At 44.3% G+C, this 25201-nt stretch overlaps 3 protein-coding genes across 8 annotated transcripts; 1 reads left to right on the forward strand and 2 right to left on the reverse strand.

The window, feature by feature from the left end:
* Positions 1–113: 113 nt before the first annotated feature.
* p-cup (presidents-cup) lies at positions 114–11937 on the reverse strand. The gene is made up of 7 exons (XM_043212979.2): positions 11827–11937; positions 5766–5812; positions 2888–3572; positions 2439–2831; positions 822–1297; positions 616–761; positions 114–560 (listed from the first exon to the last, which is right to left on the reverse strand). Exons 1-7 carry the CDS (start codon positions 11920–11922, stop codon positions 238–240), a joined length of 2166 nt encoding a protein of 721 aa, XP_043068914.2. The 5' UTR covers positions 11923–11937; the 3' UTR covers positions 114–237.
* Positions 11938–18485: 6548 nt separating this feature from the next.
* Positions 18486–23749, reverse strand: ENGase (cytosolic endo-beta-N-acetylglucosaminidase). Of its 4 annotated transcripts, none has more exons than XR_011444248.1 (5): positions 23431–23571; positions 21921–23338; positions 21667–21855; positions 21416–21595; positions 21122–21348 (listed from the first exon to the last, which is right to left on the reverse strand). XR_011444248.1 is itself a non-coding variant. In XM_017251016.3 (4 exons), the coding sequence occupies exons 1-4, from the start codon at positions 23633–23635 to the stop codon at positions 18707–18709; spliced, it is 1962 nt and encodes a 653-aa protein (XP_017106505.2). In that variant the 5' UTR covers positions 23636–23749; the 3' UTR covers positions 18486–18706. The 4 variants fall into 4 exon arrangements, 1 of the variants encoding a protein (XP_017106505.2); XR_011444246.1 differs by having other exon boundaries at positions 21122–21353; XR_011444247.1 differs by having other exon boundaries at positions 21122–21353; positions 21921–23379; positions 23431–23547.
* Positions 23734–24905, forward strand: LOC108131908 (uncharacterized). Of its 3 annotated transcripts, XR_011444250.1 has the most exons (4): positions 23734–23836; positions 23906–24132; positions 24251–24288; positions 24350–24905. XR_011444250.1 is itself a non-coding variant. In XM_017251019.3 (2 exons), the coding sequence occupies exons 1-2, from the start codon at positions 24078–24080 to the stop codon at positions 24397–24399; spliced, it is 204 nt and encodes a 67-aa protein (XP_017106508.1). In that variant the 5' UTR covers positions 23734–24077; the 3' UTR covers positions 24400–24905. The 3 variants fall into 3 exon arrangements, 1 of the variants encoding a protein (XP_017106508.1); XR_011444249.1 differs by having other exon boundaries at positions 23734–24132; XM_017251019.3 differs by having other exon boundaries at positions 23734–24132; positions 24251–24905.
* The last annotated feature ends 296 nt before the right edge of the window (positions 24906–25201 follow it).

Raw genomic sequence — 25201 nt, forward strand, 5'->3', positions numbered from 1 at the left:
TGTTAATGCTGAACGTTGATGTTTGTTAATTAATACGTATTTATTGTATTTATTGAAACCGCCTCAAAGCCAAACTCAAGCGAAATAAAATGATAATTGTAATTAAGCTTTTAGGCCCAAGGCCCAATACAATTTCTTCAATTACAAAGTCAAAAGGTAATAATATCCTTGAGGTCCTTGACTCCTTTCCATTACTTTTTGGTTGGAGGAACAGCAATGGAAAGCAGTCCAGAACCATTAGCTGACTAAACTTTCGGAACTGACGTTCACTGACACGGCTGCCGAAACGGCTGTCCTGGACTCGTGGTTACTCTTCTTCCGGCTCTTACGCAGGGAGACGTCCGACTGCCGCAGCTTCCGCAGGGCCATGTCGTAGTCGTTGATGGTGATGCAGATGGAGAGGTAGGCATGCAGCTTGGGTGCCCTCAGGGCAGAGGCCAGCTTTTCGGCCTTGGCCAGTGTCTCCTTGAGGCGTTCGTAGCGACTGAGGACGGCGTGGACTTGGCAGGCCAGGAAGATGCTATTGAAACGCCAGATCAGGCTCTTGCAGGTGCGTGCCTCTGCGGGGGATTAGCATTATTTTTGATAAGGAAACATTATTATAAAGTATTAGACCTTCGAAAGCGCGTTGCGCCACCACCAGACACTTGTCGAAGCGGGACTCCCTGAAGTGCCACCTGGCCATCTCGAACAGCAGATAGGAGCGCTCTATCGCGTAGGGGGAGTAACGCAGCCGGTTCTCCAGATGCTCCAGTTTCTGGCTACTCAAGATCACTTAAGGGGTTACTACTTAGGACCAGAAACCTGATCAGATCACTTACTTGATTCGGTTGTGTCGCTCCTCCTCTTGATGCATCTCCACATACATGTTCGTGCCCCCAAATGGGTCTGATATCTCCTTGACCTTCTTCTCCGGCGGTATTAGAAACAGAAGAAAACGATTTTTTGGCTGCAAAAAGTCCACATTGGCCGGAACGGAGCAACGATCGGTATGGGCCAGGCCCATCAGGTTGTAGACCTCGTTCAGGAACTCCCACTTCCAGGGCAGGGTGCGATGGGTCTTCAGTTCAATGTTGTTGGACATGATGTGCTCCACATAATCCGACATCTTGTCCACATTGCCCGCTCGGCGCAGTGCTCTCACCTGGCGCAGCATCCGGAAGCAGTCGCGCCGTGTCTGGTATTCCAGGTGGAACAGGTGGGCCTCCCGTCGACGTCTCTGGGATCGCTCACCGATGTCCCCGCTGTTGCGAATAAACGTTCGGTTGTACAGCGGATTGCGGGCGTGCATCATTTTCTAAGAAAGTAAATAAGGTTACTTAAGGATGATTGACCAGATAGAACACCTTACTTAGAATAAATAAATTATTAACTTACACTAACATTATAACTTAAAACGTACTAATAGTTATTTTTATATTTACAGCTCAGGGCATGGAGGTATAAAAAGCGAAGCATCCGATACCGAACACAATCTTTCTGGAGAATTATAAGGATAACGTTTCCTATAGAGGACTTGTTAGACTGAGCTCTTGACGGCATGAGACTGAAGTGACTCCTGAAGAGACTGAAGTTTAAGTAAATATCTCTAACATGGATAATATTTTCTTGTACTAATATAATTCCTACTTCTCAAGGGAAGCGGTTGCGGATCATCACCTATAACCCAGGATCTTTAGCTTAGCCATCGTCGTTGTCGTTGCAAATGCCACTCAAAACCATCGAGTCCGATAAGGTAATAGGAGTAGTAGTTTATAGTATTTATGTACTTAGTATTTTAGTATGTAGTATAAAGTATTACCTGTTCAAATTTAAATGTTTTAAAATAAAAATTTTCAAGATGTGTTTTATTTAACGGGGGTTTGCAAAAGATAACGCTTCGATTGTAGGAATCTAACGCTTGACATTTTCGAAATCAGCGTCCCAAAGTCTATCGAATTGCATACCAATTTTGTCGAAATCGATCAAAAAATTTTCGGCGAAAATCGAAAAATATCGTGATGTATAGCCTTTCCATTTTTGCGAAAAATCGCTCGAAAATGTTGTTCGATATCGAAAATCGTGGTATGCAGTTCGATGGATATTCGAACGCTGATTCCGAAAATGTACGGCCTTGGCGTATATGGCCAAGATGGCTTTCTCTCTCTTAGTCTCTTTAATAAGAAATCAGTGGACTGATCTAGAAATATACAAAATCTATAAAATTGTATCCCTCCATGAGTAAAAAAATAAAATAAAATATGCCTAACTAAAATACTTAAAAACATTTTTAGCATTTATCATATTGAGGGGTCTTGGTTTTTTTTCTTGACCAGAATACCTTGATTAAAACTAGTAGTGTATTAGTAGTAATAGTACAGACTTAAGATTACCTAATTACTAGATTAAGATTACTTAACTATGATTACTTAATTAGCAGATGACGATTTCTTAATTACCAGAAACCTGCCGATGATGTCGAACTGATCTCTAGTTAGTTGGCGGAGGTGCGGAGTGCTTGAGCCCATCAGCGGGTTGAGAAAGTTCTCGTTGGTTCGCAGTTCCCTTAGTAGGGCTACATCAACGGCGTTCCTCCGCATATAGTTATATGTGTAGAGGCGTTCGCTGTTCTTGCGCCGAGCTCGTTCTATGGGTGTCAGCTGAATGCTCTTCTTTTCCTCGATACTTTGGACATCGCACTCCGGCCGATCCCGTCGGATCTTCCAAAGGGGACGCGGAATGTTGGCAGCCGCCTCTTCTCGCTCTCGGATTACTCCCTCAATGGCGGCCATGTTTTTAATGAAAAACGGGGACAGGGAATCTCCAACGGTGTCATTAAAAATGCCCATGATCTTGAATAAAAATTATAGCATTAATAAGTAAGATTAGAAATAAAACATAAACTTACTTTCTCTTGGATTTTATGAAACTGCCGCTCGGAATTTTTGCTGTGGAAATCTCTCCCCTCATCATACACTGTGACCAGACTCCTCTCGAACGCATTCGCATCGAGCAGGGCGTTGCATTTCTCCTGGACAATATCCGCAGTCCCCGGTACACTATTGTGCCGCCCCATTGCCATAGGTATGGTCCGTTGGGCCAGCTGGGCATCCTCCACGGCCCTTTTCGAGTTGGCCATCGAGCGATGGCAACGACTCCGCTGGTATAGAATCTTGTAGTCGCTGGAGCAGATTAGGTGATCCGGATCCATGCAGTTCCGTATAGACTTCGGAGTCGTGGGTCGGGTCAACGTGCAGGAGCCGAGCTGACCCCGTATATCCGGGACCTTACAGGTCTCCAGCGCCCGCTGCATACTCTTCAAGGCCGTCTGGTTGAGCGACCGCCTCAAGTAGTGGCTGCCCCAGTCGCGAAGGATCTTCGACCTGAGGCAGGACTTCCAGTCGAAGCGCTGCCACGGCTTCACCTGCGGCAACAGTGCTCCCACACCACCCATATTCAAGCCGCTTGTCCAGGACATTTTGCAGGACTTGACAGCTAATTTGTCAGACGATAATTTTGGCCAATACGCTTGCAGGAACAATTTCACGTGCTGGATACTTGGATAATTTTTGAATGGATTTCCAATGAAAGGGCTGTGTGATGAAAGAAAAATTGTTAAGGTCCAAAAATTATAAAAGTTATGTGATTTTTTATCTTTAGAATTAAGCAATTTAAATAATTAGAGTAAATGTAAGGCAGATAACAAAAAAAATGTTAATTTTTGATAAACAAAAGACAAAAACTAAAAATTTCTCCCACGTTCACACTTTTAGACAAAAGCGTTGTGTTTTTGGGCCAAAATGTTGCAATGGCTAGAGGAAAGAGGGCCAAAAGAAAGGTGCAATTAAGATCCAGCGGCCAAAACAAAATGACAACAAAAATGCAGCCGGCTAAAGGCCGTGGAAAACAATAACTCACATAATCGGGCAATATTATATAACACTTAATGCCACCAGCCAGCCAGCCAGCCGACTCGTCCGAAATTATTTAATTATGTTTTTTTGTTCGAGCCCTCTTCCATCACCTCCTCTACTTTGCCCTTTTTCGGCAGCGATTATACGACAATTATTACAATATTTATTTATAATTTTTAATTGCTTTTATTTTTCACATCAAATGCCGCAAATGTCTTTTGTTTTTGCCTTGGCTCGGGCTATAACTTGGCTCTGGCTATGGCTATGGCTATGGCTATGGCTATGGCTCTGACTTTGCATAAGCGCACACTGTGAATTCAATTAATGGAGCAGACTGTGTGTGGAGCACCAGGGGCGTGAGCAGTGAGCAGTGAGCAGTCGGGGATCCGACCATTACTCTTCATTTGTATGCCGACCGGAGTGTGGGTGTCTTCTCTTTTTTTTGCGGAAAGAAAGTTACTCGAAAAAAGTGAGATGGGAATTTCGGACAGTGGCACAGGGGTAGGTGGCAGGGAACAGGGTCTATGGGTAGTCGCCAATTAAATTTTTTTGCTGTTCCCTGATAGCCATGGGTATCGTTTTTGGCAATAGAGCAGCAACAAGCTTCAAGTGTCGCAAATAAAAAATAAATATAAAAAAAAACAAAGGCAAAGGCCAAGTCGAGCAAAAGCAAGTAATCCATTGCATTTCAATTAGATATATCCGCAGTGAATGCAAAACTGTACGAACGGATGTAAAACTGTAGGAGTAACTGACTATGGTTTTAAATATCACTAGTGTTTTGCATTTAAAGTTATTGTTTTGATTGAAAAAGTTAAACAAAATAATTATTAATAAAAAAACTAATTTATATTTTAAGGGTGTTGCTAAATTTATAAATAAAAATTTTAAAAAAATATAGAATAAGTAGTTTTTCCTATAATAGTTTGAGAGTAACTGCAGAAATATTTATTTGAAAGAGGTCTTTACTGAATGATAAAGCTTATGATAATATACTGATCTGTTTCTTTAAATCATATGACCCAAAAGGATCGTATGTCTTCAAAATGAGAAATATCTTTCACACCGGAATATTTAATAAACTAGAACTAACTAGAAATTAAACTAAAAACTGGTGATGGAGATAAATAGAAATTATAACCGTGCTACTTTTAAGGTCTCTAAAATATACATCATATATTCTTTGACTGAAATATAGTCCATATATAGGCTATAGTTCTATCAAACTATATAAATAATATATTGAAACTCTTTTTTCTATTAGCTCTGGCAAATGTTTTCAACAAGTTGATGGATCTAGCACCTCGAGCCAATTAGACAGCACTCATACGCCCTGTTGCATGCATAAACAACACTCCAAATCAAGGAGCCAGCACTCAAATACACACAAATACCTACAAGCAGCCATATATACACAAGCACAAGCCCCTGGCAAAGGCAAAGGCACCGGCAGGTGCAAATTGAGTTCACCTGCCACTGAACGTTGACTTTGTGTCAACTGATAACATTTTCCACACATTGCCTCACAGACAGCCAGGGCAGAGGACAACAAGGAGAGCGGGAGGAGCTACGGCAATGGGACAAAAAGTGGTTAAGTGGTCAGGCCTCCCCAGTGGCAGGATGGCAGGAAGGCAGGTGCCACCGAATACGGACGACTCTGGACTAATTAGCAGGACTCCAGCAGAGACAGGACAGGTTCTCAGGAGTCGACTTGAAGCCAAAAAAAAAAAAAGTCACAAAAAAGCCGCAAAGTTCAAAGCCGGCATACAGTGGACACTCTAAGAGTAAACAAAAATTTTTTGAAAATTAAACAAATAAAATAACATGATGGTTTTCCATTAAATTAATATGTAAGCTTGTTTCAGTTCTTACCTTGAAAAATATTTCCAAAAAAGTAACCTTTGTGGTTGCGGCAGGAACTAAAAATAAAAGAATCATAGTTTGGTTTTTAATTAAATTCTAAAATTCTTAAAATTATATAAAATATAAAATGAAATAAATATAAGTTCTATCAACAAACTAACCCTAGAACTCACTTGTAATCCCGGCCATTAAAGTCATATTTTTGAATAAACAAACTAACTTGGAGAGGCCCGCAATAAAGCCACTCGATGGCTTCAATTGGTGTTGGTTTAATCCTTTAATTGCGGAAAATTTTAGGTGTCTAATTGGATTGCCGGGGCCGGCTTGGCAGCTCTTGGCTGGCCTCTGGCTCTGACTCTGACTCTGGAAAATCGCAATTTTCCTTAACCGGCCGCGACTGTTAACGTTCGGCTGTTGGCCCGAAAGCTGGATGGCCCGATCGGGTAAAGCCGTTGGACGTTCGTGCAGCATCTGGCGGCAGGGCCGGAATGTTTGTCCCGTAGTCCGTAGACCGTAGTCCCGGAGTCTCGGAATCAGTCTGCTTTTGTGTCGCCTTGTGGCAGGTCGCAGGTCGCAGCATTTTGTGGCAAGGCAGGCAAGGCGAAAAAAGCTACGAAAAACACGTATACGCCCCGTTGTGCAAGTACGCGAGTGTAAAGTGCGAGTCCGTTGGCGATTTGATTTCGAAAAGTGCGCTAAAAAAAAAAAGGGAAAAGGCGTTGCCGAAGCCGAAGAGGTGAGCGATTCTCTGGGCCTCTAATCTTGGGCCAATTTATTATTTATGGCCAAGTGTCAAGTATCCAAAAGATCTGAGCGATGGTCTGTTGCTCTCGACCTTGCACTCCCCTCCCCTAGCCGGTTGCGGCCAAAGCACTTTGCATACTAAACCGAGGTGCTGGCTAAGACCTAGTATGGTATGTGTCTTGTAGTCCTCAGCTCGCTGAAAGCCATTAACATGAATCTTTCATTTCATTACTTTCTATTTTCTTCGGTCGAGAAAACTTATTGCAGTTAGTGGTTGGAGATGGAGGAGACTATATTAGAGCGGGGAGGAGGCAATGTCCTGAAAGAGACAGAGATTTCCACTCCCGCATATATGGCATTTTTATGAGGCCCTCGAGTCTGTTTTCCACTTGCCATAGCCATAGCCATAGCCATAGCCTTAGCCTTAGCATGAGTACGTTTTGTTTTTCCATTGGTTTATTTGGTTTCTGTTTAGTTTTGTTTGCCTTTTGTCCTTTTGGCCCCTGTACCCTGTTCCCCTGTTTTGAGGATTTTTATCATCATGTTCGGGATGGCTGGCAAATGGCTGATAATCGTGTGAATAGTTTTGGTATCATTTTCATGGGCGAGTAGTACTTGTAAATATTTGGAATTTCATCTCAAAAGCCACTATTAGGATGGAGATCGTCTGGTCTTCTGAATAATATTGAACATGAGTTATCCGATTTGTCATCTTACTTTCCGTACGATACAATAGCTTGCCGTGTACGTGCCCCGGGGCGTATACTTAATATTTGTGCCGCATCGCTGCCGCTTTTCATATTTTCGCTTGCAATTGTCAGGTCGTTGGGGCAATCAGTCCCAACCCCCTTCACCTGCCGACCTGGCATCTTGCTGCAGTCATCTGACGATGCAATGAATATGGCCCCCTGGGTTTCTAGTCCTTTCCCGAGTTTCCTTCGTCCTGACTGACTGATTGGCTTCAGTGCCAAAATGCGAAAATGCTAAAATGCGAGAGCTGCATAATGCCGAACCAATCATCCGTGTTCCGTTCGTATGTAGGGTATTGTGTTCTGGGCTATTAGAAGCCGAGGAGGGAGGAGGGTTGGATCCCATGGAAACTGATGAAAAATTCATGAGAGCGCCACCTGTCGGCCGGAGAGAGCAGAACCCATGCATAATTGAAACTGCAATGGAACGAAATGAAATCATCGGAAAATGGCCAAGGACCAAGGACCGATGAAATCCCCGCAGATCTCGTCCTTAATTTAATACTGATGTGGGCATATAATTGTACTTCAAATTTCAGAGTCTTTAAAGAAGTATTCAGACCAACTAGACCCACTTTGGGAGGGGATATAACATCCTTAGATGCCACCCTGGTAGAAAACAATTATTGCTTTTAATTTGTAATTATAATTATGTTTTTACAATCATTTTTAAAAGCACACTCCAAATTAATTACAGACTTTAAGGGCCACACATAAAATACTCCACTCGACAACCAGCAGACATTCAGAGTCGAGTCGAGGAATTGCCTCGTAAATGCAACCCTTTCCCCTGCTGACCACTCCCCCTTATAGGCTACCCCACGATTAACCCATGTTGGCTGGGGATTCCCTAGAGAAGCCCCTGAAGATATGCAACAGTTAACAGTAACAGTTTGCCGTCTAATTTAATTGGCTTAGCTTGAGCTCCGAGCTTAGAGCTCTCTCGTCTCCAAGCTCCTCGCCTGCCTGCCCCAGTAAGCGGGGCATTAACCCATGGACACCCGAAAGGCGGGAGAGGGGGAGGGGGAGGGGACTCGTAAAACGCTGCGTATCAAATTATCGTTAGATTTATTGCCCGCCAGCGAGGCAGTTGCTCCCTCGTTTTACATTTTTATGGCAGCCACCAAAAGACAACAGGACACAGGAAAGTTGTTCAACAAAAAAAAAGGAGAAAATAACGCACCAAGGCTGGCCCCGGAATGACAGTTTAGATTGCATAGCTTTCGATTTATTACGATTTTTGGTGGATCGTGTTTTAGGACGCGTTTTTATCCCGCCAGTGCTCTTGGGACGAATAAAAACTAAAGGCCAGACGTCCCATTTCATAAAATAAGCGGATTAATTGCTTGACTTTATGAGGGATTCTAGAAAGAGCTCCCGCCTGGCATTTGAAATTTTTTGGCGCCTGATTGGTTTGCATTTTTAGGGTTTGCCTTTCTGGCTCCTTGCTGGCTGCTCACCACAAACTACATTGGGAAAACCAATAGAAAAATGCCTTAGTAATGTTTCCCCAATCGGTAGCAATTGTCAGTCAGTCAGTGGAAAGTTTGGCCGGGGAGTCTCCAGTTGATTGAAGTTTCCGCGAAGCAAGTCATTCCCTATTCGAGAAGTCAGTCCGTCCCCCAATAGTCTAGAGAATAGAAAGCTCAGCTCAGCTCATCCCATCGCCTCAGGAATCCGGAATTTTCCCAACCATGTGGCTTGACTCTGCGCTTTTCATTGTTGAAACGAGCCCCCCGCTCGTTGTCGTTTTTCACGGTTAAATGTCGCATTTTTCCCATGCCACGGCAGACTCGCTGGAACGTCTGATATTCCTTTATTTTGCATTATTTTTCAAAACGTTTCTGACGCTTTGTGTAGTTTTTGTGGCAGGCAGAGGGCTCTCCTGGGCTAAATATTTTAAAGGCGGGTCACGTTTTTAGTTTTCACTCTTCACAAGATGAAGGCTTTAATTGCGCGGCCATCCACCAAGAGAAAGCTTCCCCGTAAAAATCCTTGGCGTCTTTCAAATTAGACTGCATTCCCCTGCACTCGCTTTTAATTTTCTACCATTTCGTGGATTGTTTCCAGATCGGCTGGGGGGTGGCACTTTCCCCGCGAATTACTTCCACTCGACAAAGTGGAGTGTACATGGTTCCTCAATTATGCCAACAGCTCTGCACCATCTGTACCATCCACTAACATACATCCGCAGCAGTACAGCAACAGGCGCAGAGGAAGAGTGTCCTTGTTCCAGGACTGCCACCTCGGGGGCCCCCATGCCGCCGCTCATCACAGCTCCGAACAGACAACGTCGGGTTTTATGAAATTCATTAAGTATTTTAAATATGCATGAACATAATTTGGTTGTCCTTCTCACGGCCAGAAATCAGAGAGCTGTCCTTAAAATAGACTTGCCAGACTCGGGGGACACAGATTTCCAACTTAAAGCCTTAAAAGTTTGAATCCTAATAAGTTTTACTTTCAAGATCCTTGGCATTCTTCCTGCACTTGCAGGACTTTGCCGAAATTCTTCCAAATCCATAACTGAATCGATTGGGATATTAATGGGCCCCATCGAAAGGATGTGTTGAGAAAAAATAAAAAAGGATGAAAGGCATCGGAAAAGTTTGCACCTCTTTGAAGCAGCTCCCCCCCCTCTGTCAGGACTCATATTTTGCAACCATTTCCACACAGTTGCCACTTGTTGAAAGTCGTTAATTTATGATGATTGCGTAAAGAAAACTTTCGGAGCGGCGCGACTTGGCTTGGCTTGGGAAACTTTTCATCGCTTTTCTTTTTATCTAGGCGTCCCGTGTTTCGAGTTGTCAAGGATTCTCATCCTCCTCTGGAGGGGGACAAGGGGCTTTGAATTTTCACAGTTTGCGATTCGACACGTGTTTTTACTCCACCTCCCCCTCACTGTTTTCTATACATTTTCAATGTTTCTATTATCGAGCCCCAATTTATTTCGCCCGGTAAACTTTTTCGCTTTGTAAACACTTGCAACACAAAAATAATAATAGGATGCCACATACCACACGAGAGGCTGTGCGGTTTGGGGGGCAGGAGGCGTGGGGCGTGGGGCATAATGGGGCTCGAGTCGTGCATTCGGAGGCATCTGGGCAGAAACCTGCAGATAATGCAAAACAAAACAATGTAAACAGCTTGACGAGGTCGGGGAGCGGGTCAGGGGCGGGATGCCACACACACTCAGAGAAAATTCCAGAATCGTTTAGCCATTGGGTAAGGCTTTGGGTCTCTAATATTCCATTTGTGGGGGAGTCCCCTATATTTCACTTTAAATATTTATTTCTTTGGGTGCCCGTTAAAGGGAAATGGAAAAAGTGACAATGAAGGCTTCTGCCGGAGGTCCTGCGAGGAGGTCCTAGACAGCTTTGTTAGCACTTGAGACGTCGTTAGTCAGGCAACAGCAACAGCAACAGAGCCACAGCCAGAGGCAGATGCAGAGGCAGCTACAATAAAAATAATAGTTAAATCCGAAAGCCAGTGGAAAGTGTCTCTATTTCTCGCAAATCCCTGGGAATCCCAAGGAAAAAGGACTTTCAACGGCAAGGATTACAACGAAAACGTTGCCATAATTTCGTCACAAAAAACTGCTAGTTGAGAAAAATAAACAACAAGGAATTCTGAAAGAATCAAGATGAGAAATTTAAGCAATTTCTGCTACAGAAAATATGTAGGATGTTGGCCAGGACATGAGCAGGATTTGGTCAAAAAAGGTGGCCATTATTGCGATAACTGTCAACACGAATAAATATAATTGGCAATTAAACTTTGGTGACCTGATTTATGCGTTAATTAGCCAGAGGCATTAGCACCCAACACTCTCTGAAAATTAAAACAGAAACATGTCATACATGTGTATATAATATAGTGGGTCCTTTGTCCTGTGTCCTGGTCAGGGTCAAAGCCTTCAATATGGAAAATCAAATCTCGTGGCGTCTCAAGTTGTTTTCACTTTGTCTCACTGGTGTTTATGGGATTCGGAGAAAGCACTTTCTCCACCCATAACACCCTCCACTTAAACTTGTTCTAAATCTTTGGCTATATTATCTGCAATTGGGTCAAAATGTCTCTATTTCTCTCTCTCTACCATCCATGTCTCGTGTCTCATGTCTCTGGTCTCCCTTCGGCTGGTGCGTAATCTATGTCTTTATCCTTTATCCTTGGCTGAATATCCTGGCTTGTTACGCCTGCATGATGCTGTTTGCCCAAGGATTCATACCGTTTTGTGTCCAACGTTCTTTTGAACTTTTTGGCAAAGATATCCTATTCTTCCGAGGGTGTACCCATTTGGAAAAGGTTATGAAAACTATGTCCATCCTAGTACTGTGTATCCTTAAAAGTTATTGTCCTTGGGCTATACTCTAGTCCTAGTTGTCAACCAAAGTGACAAATAATTTAGATTCCCATTTGAAAGATATTCTTTCCATTCAAGTCCTCGTAGGTGGATTTGTTTAGCCACTTTTAGAGTCCTTAAGATTACAGATCCTTAAACTATCCCAGACAACTGGCAAAAAGGACTCTCCGGCATGCAAAAAACCCCCAAAAAGACAAAGAAATGTGGCACTTACCTCGGGTGTCAGAAAAAGCTTTCTCGTCCTGCGCCCTCCTCCGGCTCCTGGCGTGTCCTTTTCTTCGTGCTTCCACTGGCAAGTTTTACAATTCATTTGGCTGCTAATTGTTTGTCGAGTGTCTTTCGGGGTTTGTTTAGTTGGCTCTGAAAGGACTCCTCGCCCGGCACAGTTCATTACTCAAGCTGGCTCCCAGGACTTGGCTCTCCGCAAGTCGGGCATTAATTTAAGGAATGCCGCACAGCTGAAAGTGAAGGCAAGGAATGGCATTTTGTTAAAAACTTGAAATGGCAGGGCGCTTCTAAAAAGTGACTTTCAAGTGGATGTAAAAAATGGTTAAGGACCTAAACTTAATCTTTGGGCAATTCAAGACTCATAATTCGTCCTCACTTAAAGTCCTGCCATGACATTTGACATTAGTTTCGGTCCCTAGAGCTGTTCTTGTTCCAAAAACTTGGCCAACTTGCAACTTGCAGAGGCAACAGCTTACTGCCACATTCATTACTGGATTTGTCTAATTAATTTTCGCTCTTCGTTGTCGGGCTGCTCTGGCCCCCCCCACCCCCTTCGGTTGTTGTTCTAGTTGGAAAATTATGGGCCAGCTATCATAACATGGCCAACAAGCCCAACAAAGCTAACATGCCCGACATAGTCCACATGGCCCACATGGCCCATAAATATAATCACAAATTTTCCAATAACCATGCTTTGATTGAAAACAAATGTAATTAAATTTTGGCAACTATTTTAGAGACAGACAGGGATTGTTTGCTTAGTGAGAGTTACTAACTGGAAAAATTTCCCGGATAATATCAGCAACTATTCCCAGAGGCAGAGGTTGTTGGTTCAGAGTCTGAAACACTTCTAGGATAATATTAGCTCTCTCTGAAAAGTTCTCCTCTTCGGTTTCCATTTCAATCCTGGCATCCTTCGCCAAAAAGATTCAAATAGAACTTGGCAAATGCGCTTTTCTCATAAAGTCCTGGCACAGGATGCCAAGAACACACACCGACACACACATAGTCTCTCCCAAGTTGGCAAAGTTAATTAAAACACAATGCTAAATTTTCGATCCTGCAAGGATACCCTGGAAAAGAGCGCATTTTCCGGCTGACGGTTGCGACGGTTGGTTCACTCTGCCACTTCCAAGGCCGCAACTTTTGCCAAAAAGTTGCCAAAGATAGCAACTTGAAGAAAGGGTAGGGAAGGTAGACCACCGAACTGGCAAATGTCACTTAAAACTTTTGTTTCATTTTCGTCCGTTTTCTGGCAAATAACATTCATTTTTGGTGTAGCCTACTTTTCCGGGCGGGAATTTTAATTGAAAGTGAAGTGCAACTGCTCCTGGCCAGTGGCCTGAAGCCTGGAGGGGAAAACACTGCATTTTCCGCGGCCATGTAGTTGGCCGAAATAATTCAACGTACACCCCCGCAGTGTCACTCAGAGCCACAATTACCTGCGGGCTGCTGGAACAGGTGATTGGCAGGTGTCGCCAGTGGTGTTCGGTTCGATTCCAGCGACACGCTACGCACATGTATCCAGCAGAATGCCTAATTGCATTAAATGGCCCAGAAACTGTTGAGGGAATCATCTCCTGGCAAGATGACAGGGCTCTGCAGGGAGACAGATAGCCTGCTTTTTGCTTGAAATTGATTTGTCAAGCAATTTCCCGATAAGAATACCATGGAATGCCAAGGACATGAATTATATCAGGAAATTGAAAATATTTATCCTCAAGCCCCAGTCAGGCTTTAATCTCCTCCTCATCTCCCACTAATAGACTTCATCCGAAGCCCAAACTATCGCCCTGAACTCATTGCAAGTTATTAAAAGTTTACCTGAATTCTAAAGTCTGGAAGGACCTTGGCTACGCCCTTTGGCAAGGCGTTTCCGGCGGAAGTTCAGAAACCGGGAATTAGGGGGATTCGCTGCACCTGTTCCCGGCTTCTTCCGGTCTGCCGTGACCTTCAGCGGGGACGCTTGACTTCCGTTTCCGTGTCCACCCTTTCCGTTTTGGATGGCAGCCTTTGACCTTGTCCGGAACGGTTGCCTGCCAAGTGGTGGCTGGTCCACAACCGCCTCCATCCTGACAGTAAGTCAGTGTCAGTAGCTTTGATTTGCCACCATCCAGCATCGAGCATCCTGTATCCTGCATCCTGGGTCCCAGGTCCTAGGTCCTGGGCCGGAGGATACTTTTTGATTTATGCGGCCTTTTGCATATGTCGCTGCTGCCGCCGCACGGAGGACACTGTCACGTCGCAACCTCTGCCAAGATATACTCGAAGGATGTGTCGTAGGGGCAACGAGGGGAAAAGGACAAAAAGGATATAGGCAGATAGGCCAGACAGGAGCAGACATTTTGGGGGCTGTGGCTGTGACTGTGACTGCCGCTGTAAGCGCTTATTTATGGCCTCCATCCACAACTCAGTTTCAGTTACAGTTTCCGTCTCATCGTTTTCTCTGCCAAGAAATTCGGGAGGTCCTGGCAGGTCCTGGCGCGGGTAGCAGCTGGAGTATTCTATTATGAGAATGTGCGTGCGTCTCGTAAACAACAAAACTATTATAATAAACAAACTTCCAACCCATGCACTGAACGAAAAACTCGACAAGTTAACAACTCTTTCAATTAAAATCAAATAAAAAGCGAGGTCCTCGCAGCGAGAGTTGATCCTTTCCGGGGAATACTATATGCAATTTTCCGCATTTTCCTCTTAGCCGGGAAAATGAAAGCAAAACATTTTGTTGCCATGCAGTTGCCAGCAAAAGGAAAGGGAAACTTCATGTCACTTTCGCGCCGGAGAAACTTGCGGCGCGGCAGTGATGTTTTCTTTTTATAGTCCCGTCAACAAGGACACCCAGTCCCAGTCCCGGCAAACTGACACGACCAACTGACGTCACAATGCCCCCCAAACTGTGCTAAGGACCCAGGACGACAGCAAATCACAAACGCCTCCCAGAAACAGCGAGTGTGGGAAGTTAAAATCGTAAAATTAATTGATAAGGCCATTAGGACGACGGGTGGCGGTGTGGCATTAAAAATTAAAACAAAAACAAAAAAAAAAAACAGGTGGCAGGGGGGAAGGGTATCCAAGGATGAAGAATGATGCGGCGAAAGAGCCAGGGAGCCAGGGAGCCAGAAACCCAGAGAGGACGAAGGAGGCAAGGACTCCCAATTGCAGTTGAGACTCTTTGTCAGGCTGATAAATGACATGTTATTGAGTGACGTTGAGCTGCTTGCCGGATCTAGGATGACAAGTGCATTGTTGGCAGTTTGAGAGTCACTGGAGGAGGCGGGGGATGGAGCTATTATTATCCTGGAAGTGACTTGAAAAAAGCCAGAGTTCTGCTTTGATAGACATACAGTTTCTACAACACCTTGTTCCCCAAAGCAACTTAAACTACAGACCTAAGTCCCCAGAGTCTGGCCAAGGATGCCCCTGAAAGGACCCTGTTGCATTCCCCCCCCCCAGACATTTGTTTGCCCTCCCTAATAACCGTTTTACCCCCAAAATCCTTTGGCTGTTTGCTCGTCTGATTGCCGGGAATGCACAAAATGCAAACAATTGCTCAAAGACAGCAGAATATTTTCCGTTCAATACATTATAGTATAGACGGCAGGAAGGATGTGCCCGGAAGGATGGGAATGGGAATGGGTATTCGGTATTGGGAACAGGATGAAGACCGGGAAGGACAGGGAAGGAGATGACGACGGATACACGTCACACCCGAAAGTGAAATAATGAATGTTTAGCTAAAACGGCGACGACAAACAAGAAAAATGAGAGTCAGTGTTATGGGAAATCTTTCCGAAATCCTTTTCCATATCCTGTTAAAGGGTATATGAAGGGGGTATATCTGTACCTTGAAGACCAATGTAACTAACTAGGGTTTTTAGAAAAAGAGCAAGAATCAGCCCTAAAGATTCTAGTCTTATTATTTTATAGCAAGTACTGCTGGGTACCTCATACTTTCCACACCCATTTTAGTTGCACTTTCCCAATGACCCTTTGGAAGGGTATTAAAACCCAGCGCCAAATTATTTGTTGGACTCGTGCTGTTTTGTTGTTTGGCTTTTTACGTTATTTTTTTTGTGGCTTTTACTGCTGCTGGCCATGTGGAAAAGTTATGAGGCGCCGCGAGACCCAAAACACACGCTCTCGCACACATGCACACGCAGTCGAAGGAAAAAAGGACTCAGGCCTCAAGGATTTGACGCTCTGTTGCCTGCAAAAAAAAAAACGACAAAAAAATAAATGGGGGGGTAGGGGAAAGAAAAATGAGCAGACATCCTACTGGTCTTAAATCCCATTTTCCTACAATTTCCCAATAAATTTGTGTTTATCCACAAACACCAGAATCTTTCACAAAATCAGTGATTGAAATGAATATGAATCTGGAAATGGAACTGGAAATCTGAGAATCTGGGAACCTGATGTTTATTTTTTGGTCAATAAAGTGCCAAACTGAATGGGTTGAATAGGCCGGGATGGGATGATGTCCTGCTGGGCAGCCATTAAACCAAAAACCAAAACCAAATTCGGCTTCGAAAAAGGATGATTTCAATTAAATTCTATTAAATTTCTAAAAGGAGAGCATCTTTAAGAGCATCTGGCAGTCGCTTTGGTTCGTCCCTTCCTAGTAACACTATTATTGGTATTTGATGGGTTTGGTGGCTTCGCTGCTATGACATGGCTCCCTCTGGCTTGATTTGGTTTGGTTGCGGTCTCATTTCGCCCTCTGTGGCGGCGGGTCACTGGGCGTAATTAAAGCCCCGCCCTGCTCTGTCAGTAGTGGGCTTTAATTTATGCTGATGCTGCACGCACCGAGAGCCAGAGAACTCATTAGTGTATGTACTAGCTGGGTGTTGCCGCATTAATAAGGCCTTCAGAAGAAAAGGCAGAAAAACACAATGCAAAAGGGCATACATACATACATGGGAAGGTAATTAAACACTGCATGCCAGGCACTTGATTTTAATTTGATTTTATTCCGGGAACCGGAAGCGGATGCGCTAAATGGCTTTAAATGGCAATCCATTCCCCGATTTTAATCATTAATTCACAACAAAAGACACTCTGGAGTCAAAGCAGCATAAATGCTCTTAAAATATTTACACAATTTCGTGTTTCAGTTGCCTCGAATTACGCTCTCCGAGCTACCATAGCTGCCAGATACAGATACTTTTACATCTGACTCTGACCAGCTGACCTCCAATCTCCAACCTCCAACCTTTCTGGCATATTCAATTTCAATTTCCATTTACATTTTCCATTTAAATGCATAAAATCCAAGCTGAAATTGTGCATTAAAGTTTTGGTTTGGGGCCCATCTCTCACCTGGATTTCACCCAACCCGCACCCTGTTCGGACCAAAAATTGGTATCTAGGTCAGGCCCAAAAAGCTTTATGTTATGCTGCTGCTGCTTGTTGCACGGATTCTGCCCTTTTTTTTGCCTCATCCCGGTTTACTGGTTTTGTGTTGCAATAAATTGTTAAAAATTACCCTCCAACCATGGGTCCTGGGTCCTTAAACTATGAGATTTTTATGAACTTGGGAATTGGGGCCAGAGTGGAAAAGGGGTTATGATTTAGGAAAGGGCTTGATCCGAAAGCCTTTTAAAATAATAGAATCATATAGATACAAGGTCGTCCTATGATTCATCTTCTTTATATATTGTTTCTATAGTTTTATCTAAGATACTTCCACAACTATGTATTTTATTCAAACTCGTAGCTTCCTCCATTCAGCAACTATCGGACCGGACCGACCCTGAGTGGGAATCAAGTGGTCTGGGAGGGGGTCAGTGGAAATCAATGCATTTCAGCTGATGACGTTAATCACTTTGAAATGCGGTCACTGGCAGGGTTTTATCTGGCTGTCCGAGTGGAGGGGGAGGGGGCGTGGCTAATTGCAACTGTGGCGCATAAATCTGCAACGAATCTGACACAAATTGTCTTTTTCTCTTGTTTTCTGGGCGGCGTGGGTGGTTGGTTGGACAGTGGAAATGAGATAATGTTTCTAGTGGAAAGTTAAATGAAAAGCCGGATGGGGGGCCACGCCTCCTTCTTGCGTAGTGCTTCCGCGACAGCGCCCCCAAAAGCATACAGTTTCAAAATGCAAAAAGGCAGTCAAGCTGAAGAGAAAGGCCAAAGTCAAAGCCAGAGCCAAAGTCAAACAAAAAAAAAGGCCAAGAACTAAACAAATAAAAATGCCATAAGACAGGGAGGCGCATCCGAAAAGGGGGCGTGGCAGGCAGGAGCAGGACGTGCACAGCCTGCAGATGCTGTCATGCAAACAGAAATGATGTCAACAGAAAAAAAGTGTCTGCAAAAATCTGCATTAAAAAATGTCAAAAAATTACTCATCCTTGGGCGGCACTTGGAAAAAATGCATGAATAAATTCTAAAATAATTACTGTTTTAAATATTACCCTAAAAATAAACACACACAAAGGGACCGAAAGGACAAACTGATGGTAATTACATTTTTAGTGCCGCAGGGGTTTATGGCAATGGCTCAGTTGACTAATTAGCCTCAATTATCTGAAAATACAAAGCCGGGACCACCACACTCGCTCGAGAGTTAATCAAAAACCGAGCAGACTTTTCTAATTATAAAGCTTTTATTTATTTATTAAAAAAAAAAAAAGAATAGCAATTATAAAACTATTTACACGCAGAGACAAAATAAATACCAGAGCCCCCAGAACCACTAAATGGTTTTTCGGAAAAAAGTTTCAAGCTAAAATATGAGCACAGTTTGGCAGACACCTCAAGGACAGTTTTAGGGCCACTGAGCAAGCAAAGGGCAAGTGCAGGTGCCTGAAAGCCCAGTTATATTTAAATAAACAACAAAAAAAAGATAAAAGTTAAGAGAGAGGTTACGCCGAGGGTTCCTTCCAGTAGTTCTTAGTGTACACCGGCACATCCAGCTTCGTGGAGGACTGCAAGGCGGCGTAATCTTCGATGGTGAACTCATTCACATAAATGGCTCCCAGGTGGGTGTCCGCATTCGAGTCCGCCTGTTGCCTCTGGCTCTTTAGCCCGATGTCCTGGACCCTCACGGGCCCGTCGAACTTTACCAGGTAGTACCGCACCTGCCAGCCACCGCCCACGGCCCTGGGATTCTGGGGCAGTTGCAGGTGCCGCTTTAGAGGCAGTTGATCCTCCAGGGGACAGAGGTGGCAGCGTCGCGAAGTCACCACCGGTCCGGCGGGATAGTCGCCGCAGAATATGTCCAGGAACTGATCGTCCTGGCTGTTCCCGTGCAGCGGAGTCACCCGCGCCACCACATCTACGTCAGATTCTCCGCCCTGGTTCTTGAAGGCGTAGGCCAGGAGCAGGACGCCCCGGACGAGCTGAAAGTCCGTGACGAAGAGCCGGAAGGCCCTCTCGTAGTTGATCACGGTTAGGCAGTTTCCGCCGGAGTAGGCCATATCAAAGTTGTGCACCGCGTTCCTGTCCAGCGGCACCGACGGCTGCAGCGACTGGCGGTTCAGGTTGAAGAAGGCGCTGCTCCGGGTCGCCTGGACGCCGCGCTCGAAGGTGGCCTTGCCGGAGCCCACGCAAAAGTCCGTGTAGAAGGGCAGCGACTTGTAGGAGTGAGTGGCTAGAGTGGGCCAGATCCTCGCCCACCAGGCCTCGTTCCTCGCCAGGAAGGCGTCGTTCACCTGGTCGTCGCCCAGGGCGTTCCTGATGTTGTACCCAAAACGGTTGAGAGTCTCGAAGGACCAGGCCGGCGCAAAGATACCCGCCGAGAAGCCGCTCTCGGCGATGAGCTTCATGCTCTCCGGGCTCTGGAATCCGCCCTTGCGACTCCTCCCAAACACGTCCAGTCCCATGAAGATGCGCTTCAGTGACGCCTTCTCCCGCTCCGCTTGCTGGGCACTCCGCCGCAGGTGGCCCTCGTCCCAGGCGTAGTTGATCAGCGTGCCATGGCTGCGCCGGAAGAACTCCACGTTCCGGGGATTCAGTTCGTTCTGCCACCGCAACTTCCCATCCTCCAAGACACTGTCGTACCAGAAGACCCGTCCGTGCGGCACTCGGGACTCCGTTGCGTCGGTCAGTTGCCGCAGAAAGTAGCTAAGATGGCAAAGAAAACACGATATAGGACGGAAACGGAGCTAGCGGTTCTATCATGGCCTCCCATGCCAGCCACCCATAATACCCACAACAGATTCTCCATGTTAGACGCCGGCACATCCACCTCCACGTTAACCAGCCACCCCTCGAAGCCAAAGTGCTGGCACAAACGCGTCAGAGCCTCCACGGTACGGTCCGTACTCGTCCGGGTGGCCAGGACCTCGTCCAGCCGGCCGGCGGCCTCCACAATGAACGTGCCCACAACCGGAACTCCATGGCGGTGGGCGGCGTTTATCCAACCGCAGGGCGGAATGGTCACGTACTCGTGGCTGAAGTAGCAGAAGTAGTCCACGGCCGCCCAGTGCAGGAACCGATAGTCATCGTACTTCTTGGAGCTGTGGAAGTGTCTGTGGGAAGTGTCGTTAGATTAGTTTCAAGCGCATCTGGCGCATTTCCACAACTTGCCGATCCTCCAGATAGTTCCCCATCATGTCGTGGCAGACGAGCAGCTCCCTGTGGTTCTCCTCGGTGACCCTCCTGCGATGGCTGCCCACAAAGTCCACCTGGCGATCAAGGTAGACCGCCTCGGACCGTATCGACTCGTCCAGGGGCTGGACGAAGCGCCGCCAGTCAATGTCCCGACTCCGCACCTGAAACTCCCACAAGTGATGGTTGTCCTTGATGGGCTCCGCTTCCAGTTGGGCTGCGAGTGAGGAGGATATGTAGAGGCGTCGTGGGCCATGCATGTTTTTCAGTTTTGGTCAGAGGCGGATGTGGATGTGGATGTGGACTGGGCGCGCGTTCAGTTTGCAATGAGAAGCGTGGAGGAAGTGCGGAATAACTTATCAAAGCTGCAGCTAATCGGTCAGAAATGGACACAGAGGCTACGCTTTTGCAATCATTCTACAAACAAAAGAACCCCAATGACAGCTTATACTTGGGATATCTTGTTCTAAACATAATATAAACATAGTAGCCCTAACTTGTTCTATCACTTTCAGACAGCAGATCCTAAAAGACATAAGAATCCCCCACTTTCCTGCAGTGTACATCAAGTGCAGTCAATTGTCACTTGTGTCTCCTATCTGCAACCAGATTTCAGGCTTTCCGCTCCCTTTTTCTGCTCAACTAAGCAGAATTTTCGTTTCCGATTTTAAGAGCTGGAAGGATTAAGTTTCTTTTTTGGATACACACCCCCAAAATAATACATGCTATTATAATAGGGCCATTTAAATATTTTTAATAGTTTTTTTTTTGGTTTCACCCAGACATGTGGGAGTGTCGTAATACTTGATTTTACATTAACTTGCACCTGGCGTCCCATGCAAGATCTTATATTACGACGTCTTTTATTGTTTGGATATGTAGCAGGAATCGATCGTCAGCTGGACTCCTCAGTCTTCCCAGTGGTCATCATTCAAGGCTACTGGATACTGGAAACCTTTTCTAATTTTTAGGGTAAGACAGGTTAGCACTGGTTTAGTCTTAAGATAGTTGTATGTACTTACATAATACATGTATTAATGTTATTTGCTTTTAACTGTTCAGTTTTGGATACGATTATGTGTTGTACTTGTTCCATCTATGCATTGTACTTGTTCTAATTATGTATTGTACTTGTTCTTTTATACCTGGATGTAGTCCTTCATCCACAGGACTCGGTCTAATGTAGTTTCTTGAAACGTTTTCTAAATGTATATTTCGGGGAATTTCAGTTCAGTTTCAGGTTCCGGTTTATTTTCATTTCACTTGTACTTACAGCTCATTAATATTATTTTCTGTTCAGTTTTGGATACGATTTTTGGTTGATTATTTATCAAAAATAAGAACCCATTCAGTTTTTGTGTGTTTTTCATCTTTGTGGATTTTCTTGCAGCAGGAGGACCTAGTCCATAGGGGTCCTGGTCCATAGTGCGGCCTCGTGTTATGTAGGTTGCAAGCATGTTTTCTAAATTTATTTTTTTTTTTTAGGAATTTTAGCACTTTTTCACTTTTATTTTTATTTTTACTTACAGCTTACAGGATTATTGTTATGTGTTTGCGAGGTATTTTTGTTGAATATTAAATCCATTTTTATTTAGTTTTTTTTTTTTTGTAGTTTTTTTTTGTTAGTTTTCTAGGTGTTTTTTTACGACCAGTCTGTTGGGGAGTCTGTTTGGGAATGAGGTTTCTGTTTGAGGCACTGCCTTAACTGGTATGACAGCTCGAATCAAAGGCCTACTTTCTCAATCTTTCCCACAACAGCCTACTTGGTTGAAATTTTCTTTAAAATCCCAACAAAATAGGACCGTTTTTCAGCTTAGCCCTGGCTCCATATACCTCCATGTTAATCAAAGTGACCTTTCACCTCCGCTGCAAATGCCAGAGACGGTTGCTCTTAATTTCCGCTTAAATAATGACTGGGTGCTTAATTTTCATTACCCATCTGGGCGGTTAGTTGTGCTCTTCTCAAGGCTTCCCCCAGGAAAATGGGAAAACAAATGACTCCGTTTATCAGAGTCGTAGTTGTAGTTCTAGTCGCAATCGCAATTTAAGAACGTGTTCTCAGTTCCATGGAGGAGCTTCTACAGGAAAGGCCATGTATTTTGGGGAAAATGGGGGTAGAGGGAGGTTTAAGGGAAAACCCCAAACTGTGGACATTTAGATAGCAGTTCGAGTTTTCCATTGCCACAGCAGTTTGTAATTGTGCAGCAGCAGCAATAGAAAATGGACACACGTTTCGTGTTGTGGCTTCAGTTGCACTACAAAAATCCAATAAAAGTCTCGCCACGAAGGTAAAATCAAGGACTTGAGACAAAAACTAACAAAAAGTACCAGAATTCAAGGACAAACATTTAAAATATTAATTTATAATTAAAGTATTTCCAATATTTCCTTTTTATTGAGAAAGTCACTTCTGAAACTCACTTTTTCAAGTGTTTTTTGGCCAAAAGTTTCTTCAACTGTTGAAGCAAATGGCCCAAAAAAGGCCGTTACTGTGTTTGTTTTTGTGGCCAGAATGCACGAGGGCACGCCCTCTTTTCATGCAATTTAGGGCGTAGCTTTAATCTATCACGCCTGCCAGGCCAGGATCTAGGATATAGATTCTGGCCAGAAACCAGGCAGTGCATACGAATTAGCCAAGTTCTGTGGTTAGGCATTGTCAGTCGACTTCTCCAGCCATCGCCATTATTGCACATGGTGGTGGTGGGCAGGGATGTGGATTTGGGAGGAAAGAGGTAGACATTTAAAGGCCTTTAAATAGACACAATTCGGGTATTTGAAAGGTATTTATTTTTATCAGAGGGACAGTGAGTGAGTAATAGCAAAAATAAACTTATAATTAGGTATTTAAAGTATTGAAAAATTAATAAATTAAGCCCTTATCTTGAGTTTCTTCATGCTTCCCCCCCCCATTGCCATTAAAACACACATTCCAGTAAGTGTTCCGACTGATAAGGAGAACGGACCGAACGATGAAGAGAGAGTGTGACTAATATTTGAAAATACATATTTTAATAAAAATGAAGAAATAAACACTCACGGCATCCACAGGTGCTAGCGTCACGGCACTCCTGGTGCTCCTCTGGCCTGCAGGATTCTTCTTCTTGCCCCTCGGGGAGATAGGCCACCACAGCCGGCTTTTCTTCATCTTCCACGAGTGCCTCTTCCAGTTTCCTTTTCTTGAATGGAGTTTCTGCCCCTTCAGGGTTCTCTTCATTATCTAGATCAGTCGCCACCTTATCCATGTTGCACTTGATTTAGTTTTTATTTACTTTAGCTAATTTAAAACAAAATTTAAAACAAACTAAATCCAAAGTTCCGAAAAGCCAATGTTTACACTCCAAAACAAGTTATCGATAAGTGTTAGTAAAGTTGCGGCCACAAGTGTTGTGAAGTTGCCGCGCCACCAGTGCTGAACAATAAACAAAAGAGCGCCAAATTTAAAAGCATAAGTTTAAATTTGAATTTAAATTGAGTATGTTTTGAATAATTGCTTGTTTTTTTTACATTTTCAGCTCTTGGCCTTTTGTTTTTGTCTGTCAAGGTCGGACCACGGATGCGGAATGCGGCCAAGCCATAAATTGTAATTAAACAAGGCCAACTAGAGACAGTGAAGCTAAACTTTTTTGGCCAACGAGCCAAAAACACGACGATTTCTTTTATTTATTGGTAGTGCAGAGGAACAAAATGCCAGCTGGACGAGTGGCTGGCAAAGCCGGCTACTCAAATCACTATTACAATGGTAAAAAAAATAATATATAAATGTTGTTAAAAAGGTGCCACAAAAATTTCACATGAAACCCAACACAAAGTGGAGGCGCTATTTCTATTAAATTTTGTATTTTATCCTTTTCTTAAAGGTCGCTCCTATGTCGGCATCAACGAGGAGATCATGTGGGTGAGTATTGGGATGGGCGTGACCATCGCCCTCCTGATTACGATCGCCCTGTGTTACATAGCCCGAGAGAAGTGCCAGAAACGGCAGCGGGAGTACTACGTGACGGCATAGTTGTTGTATGCGGCCTGCCACACGACGGGAGAGGAGGCAGGGGCATGGACAGGTGCAACGGAGGTCCTGCAGGATAATCTGTTGGACCAGTTAAAGGCGGAGCCCATGAAATCGCACTGCAGCCTGGATATGGAATGGAAATCTGGAGAGGGAGATGGCGGAGGAGAAGGAGGAGGAGGATCAGGATTACTGGAGGTTGGAGCAGCCGAAGGGGCGGAGCTAGAGGCCGAAGCGCAGGGTCCTTGTGCTGAAGGAGGAGACGGACAAGTCACAGTCATGCAGTGGACTGTGGTTGACATTTGCGGTGCCCGCAGCTGGGGCTGACATTTTTCAACTTCTATCACATGAACCACCCAGAAACCACCCACTCTACGAAACAAAAAAGCCAAAGAAAAACCCACAAAACTATTTCGCTGCTCAAAGCATTTCAAAGCGAATCAGTAGATTTTTTTTGTTTTTTTTTTTTTTTGTGTAAGCACATTTAATATAAAATAGAGAATGTTACTTTAAACAACCAACATGTTATGGAATTTGCAAAAATATATAAATATACAATATTAAATACAAAAAAAAATTATGGATAAAAAATTTTATTTCTGGCTATCGATGGGTTGGAGTTCGCTTTGGGATTTAAGTCAGCCCGCAGTTAGCTTTCCTTTCTTGTTGTAACTACATTTTTTCCCTACATATGTATGATGTATGGGCTTTTGCCCCAAGAGTATACGAGACAACAAATGGTATGACTAAGCTTAAAACCAGATCTTCAGATCCTTCAGCGGCATATCTCAAAACGATCTTTGGA

The sequence above is a fragment of the Drosophila bipectinata genome, chromosome XR, assembly GCF_030179905.1.
Source record: "Drosophila bipectinata strain 14024-0381.07 chromosome XR, DbipHiC1v2, whole genome shotgun sequence".
Lineage (NCBI taxonomy): Eukaryota > Metazoa > Arthropoda > Insecta > Diptera > Drosophilidae > Drosophila > Drosophila bipectinata.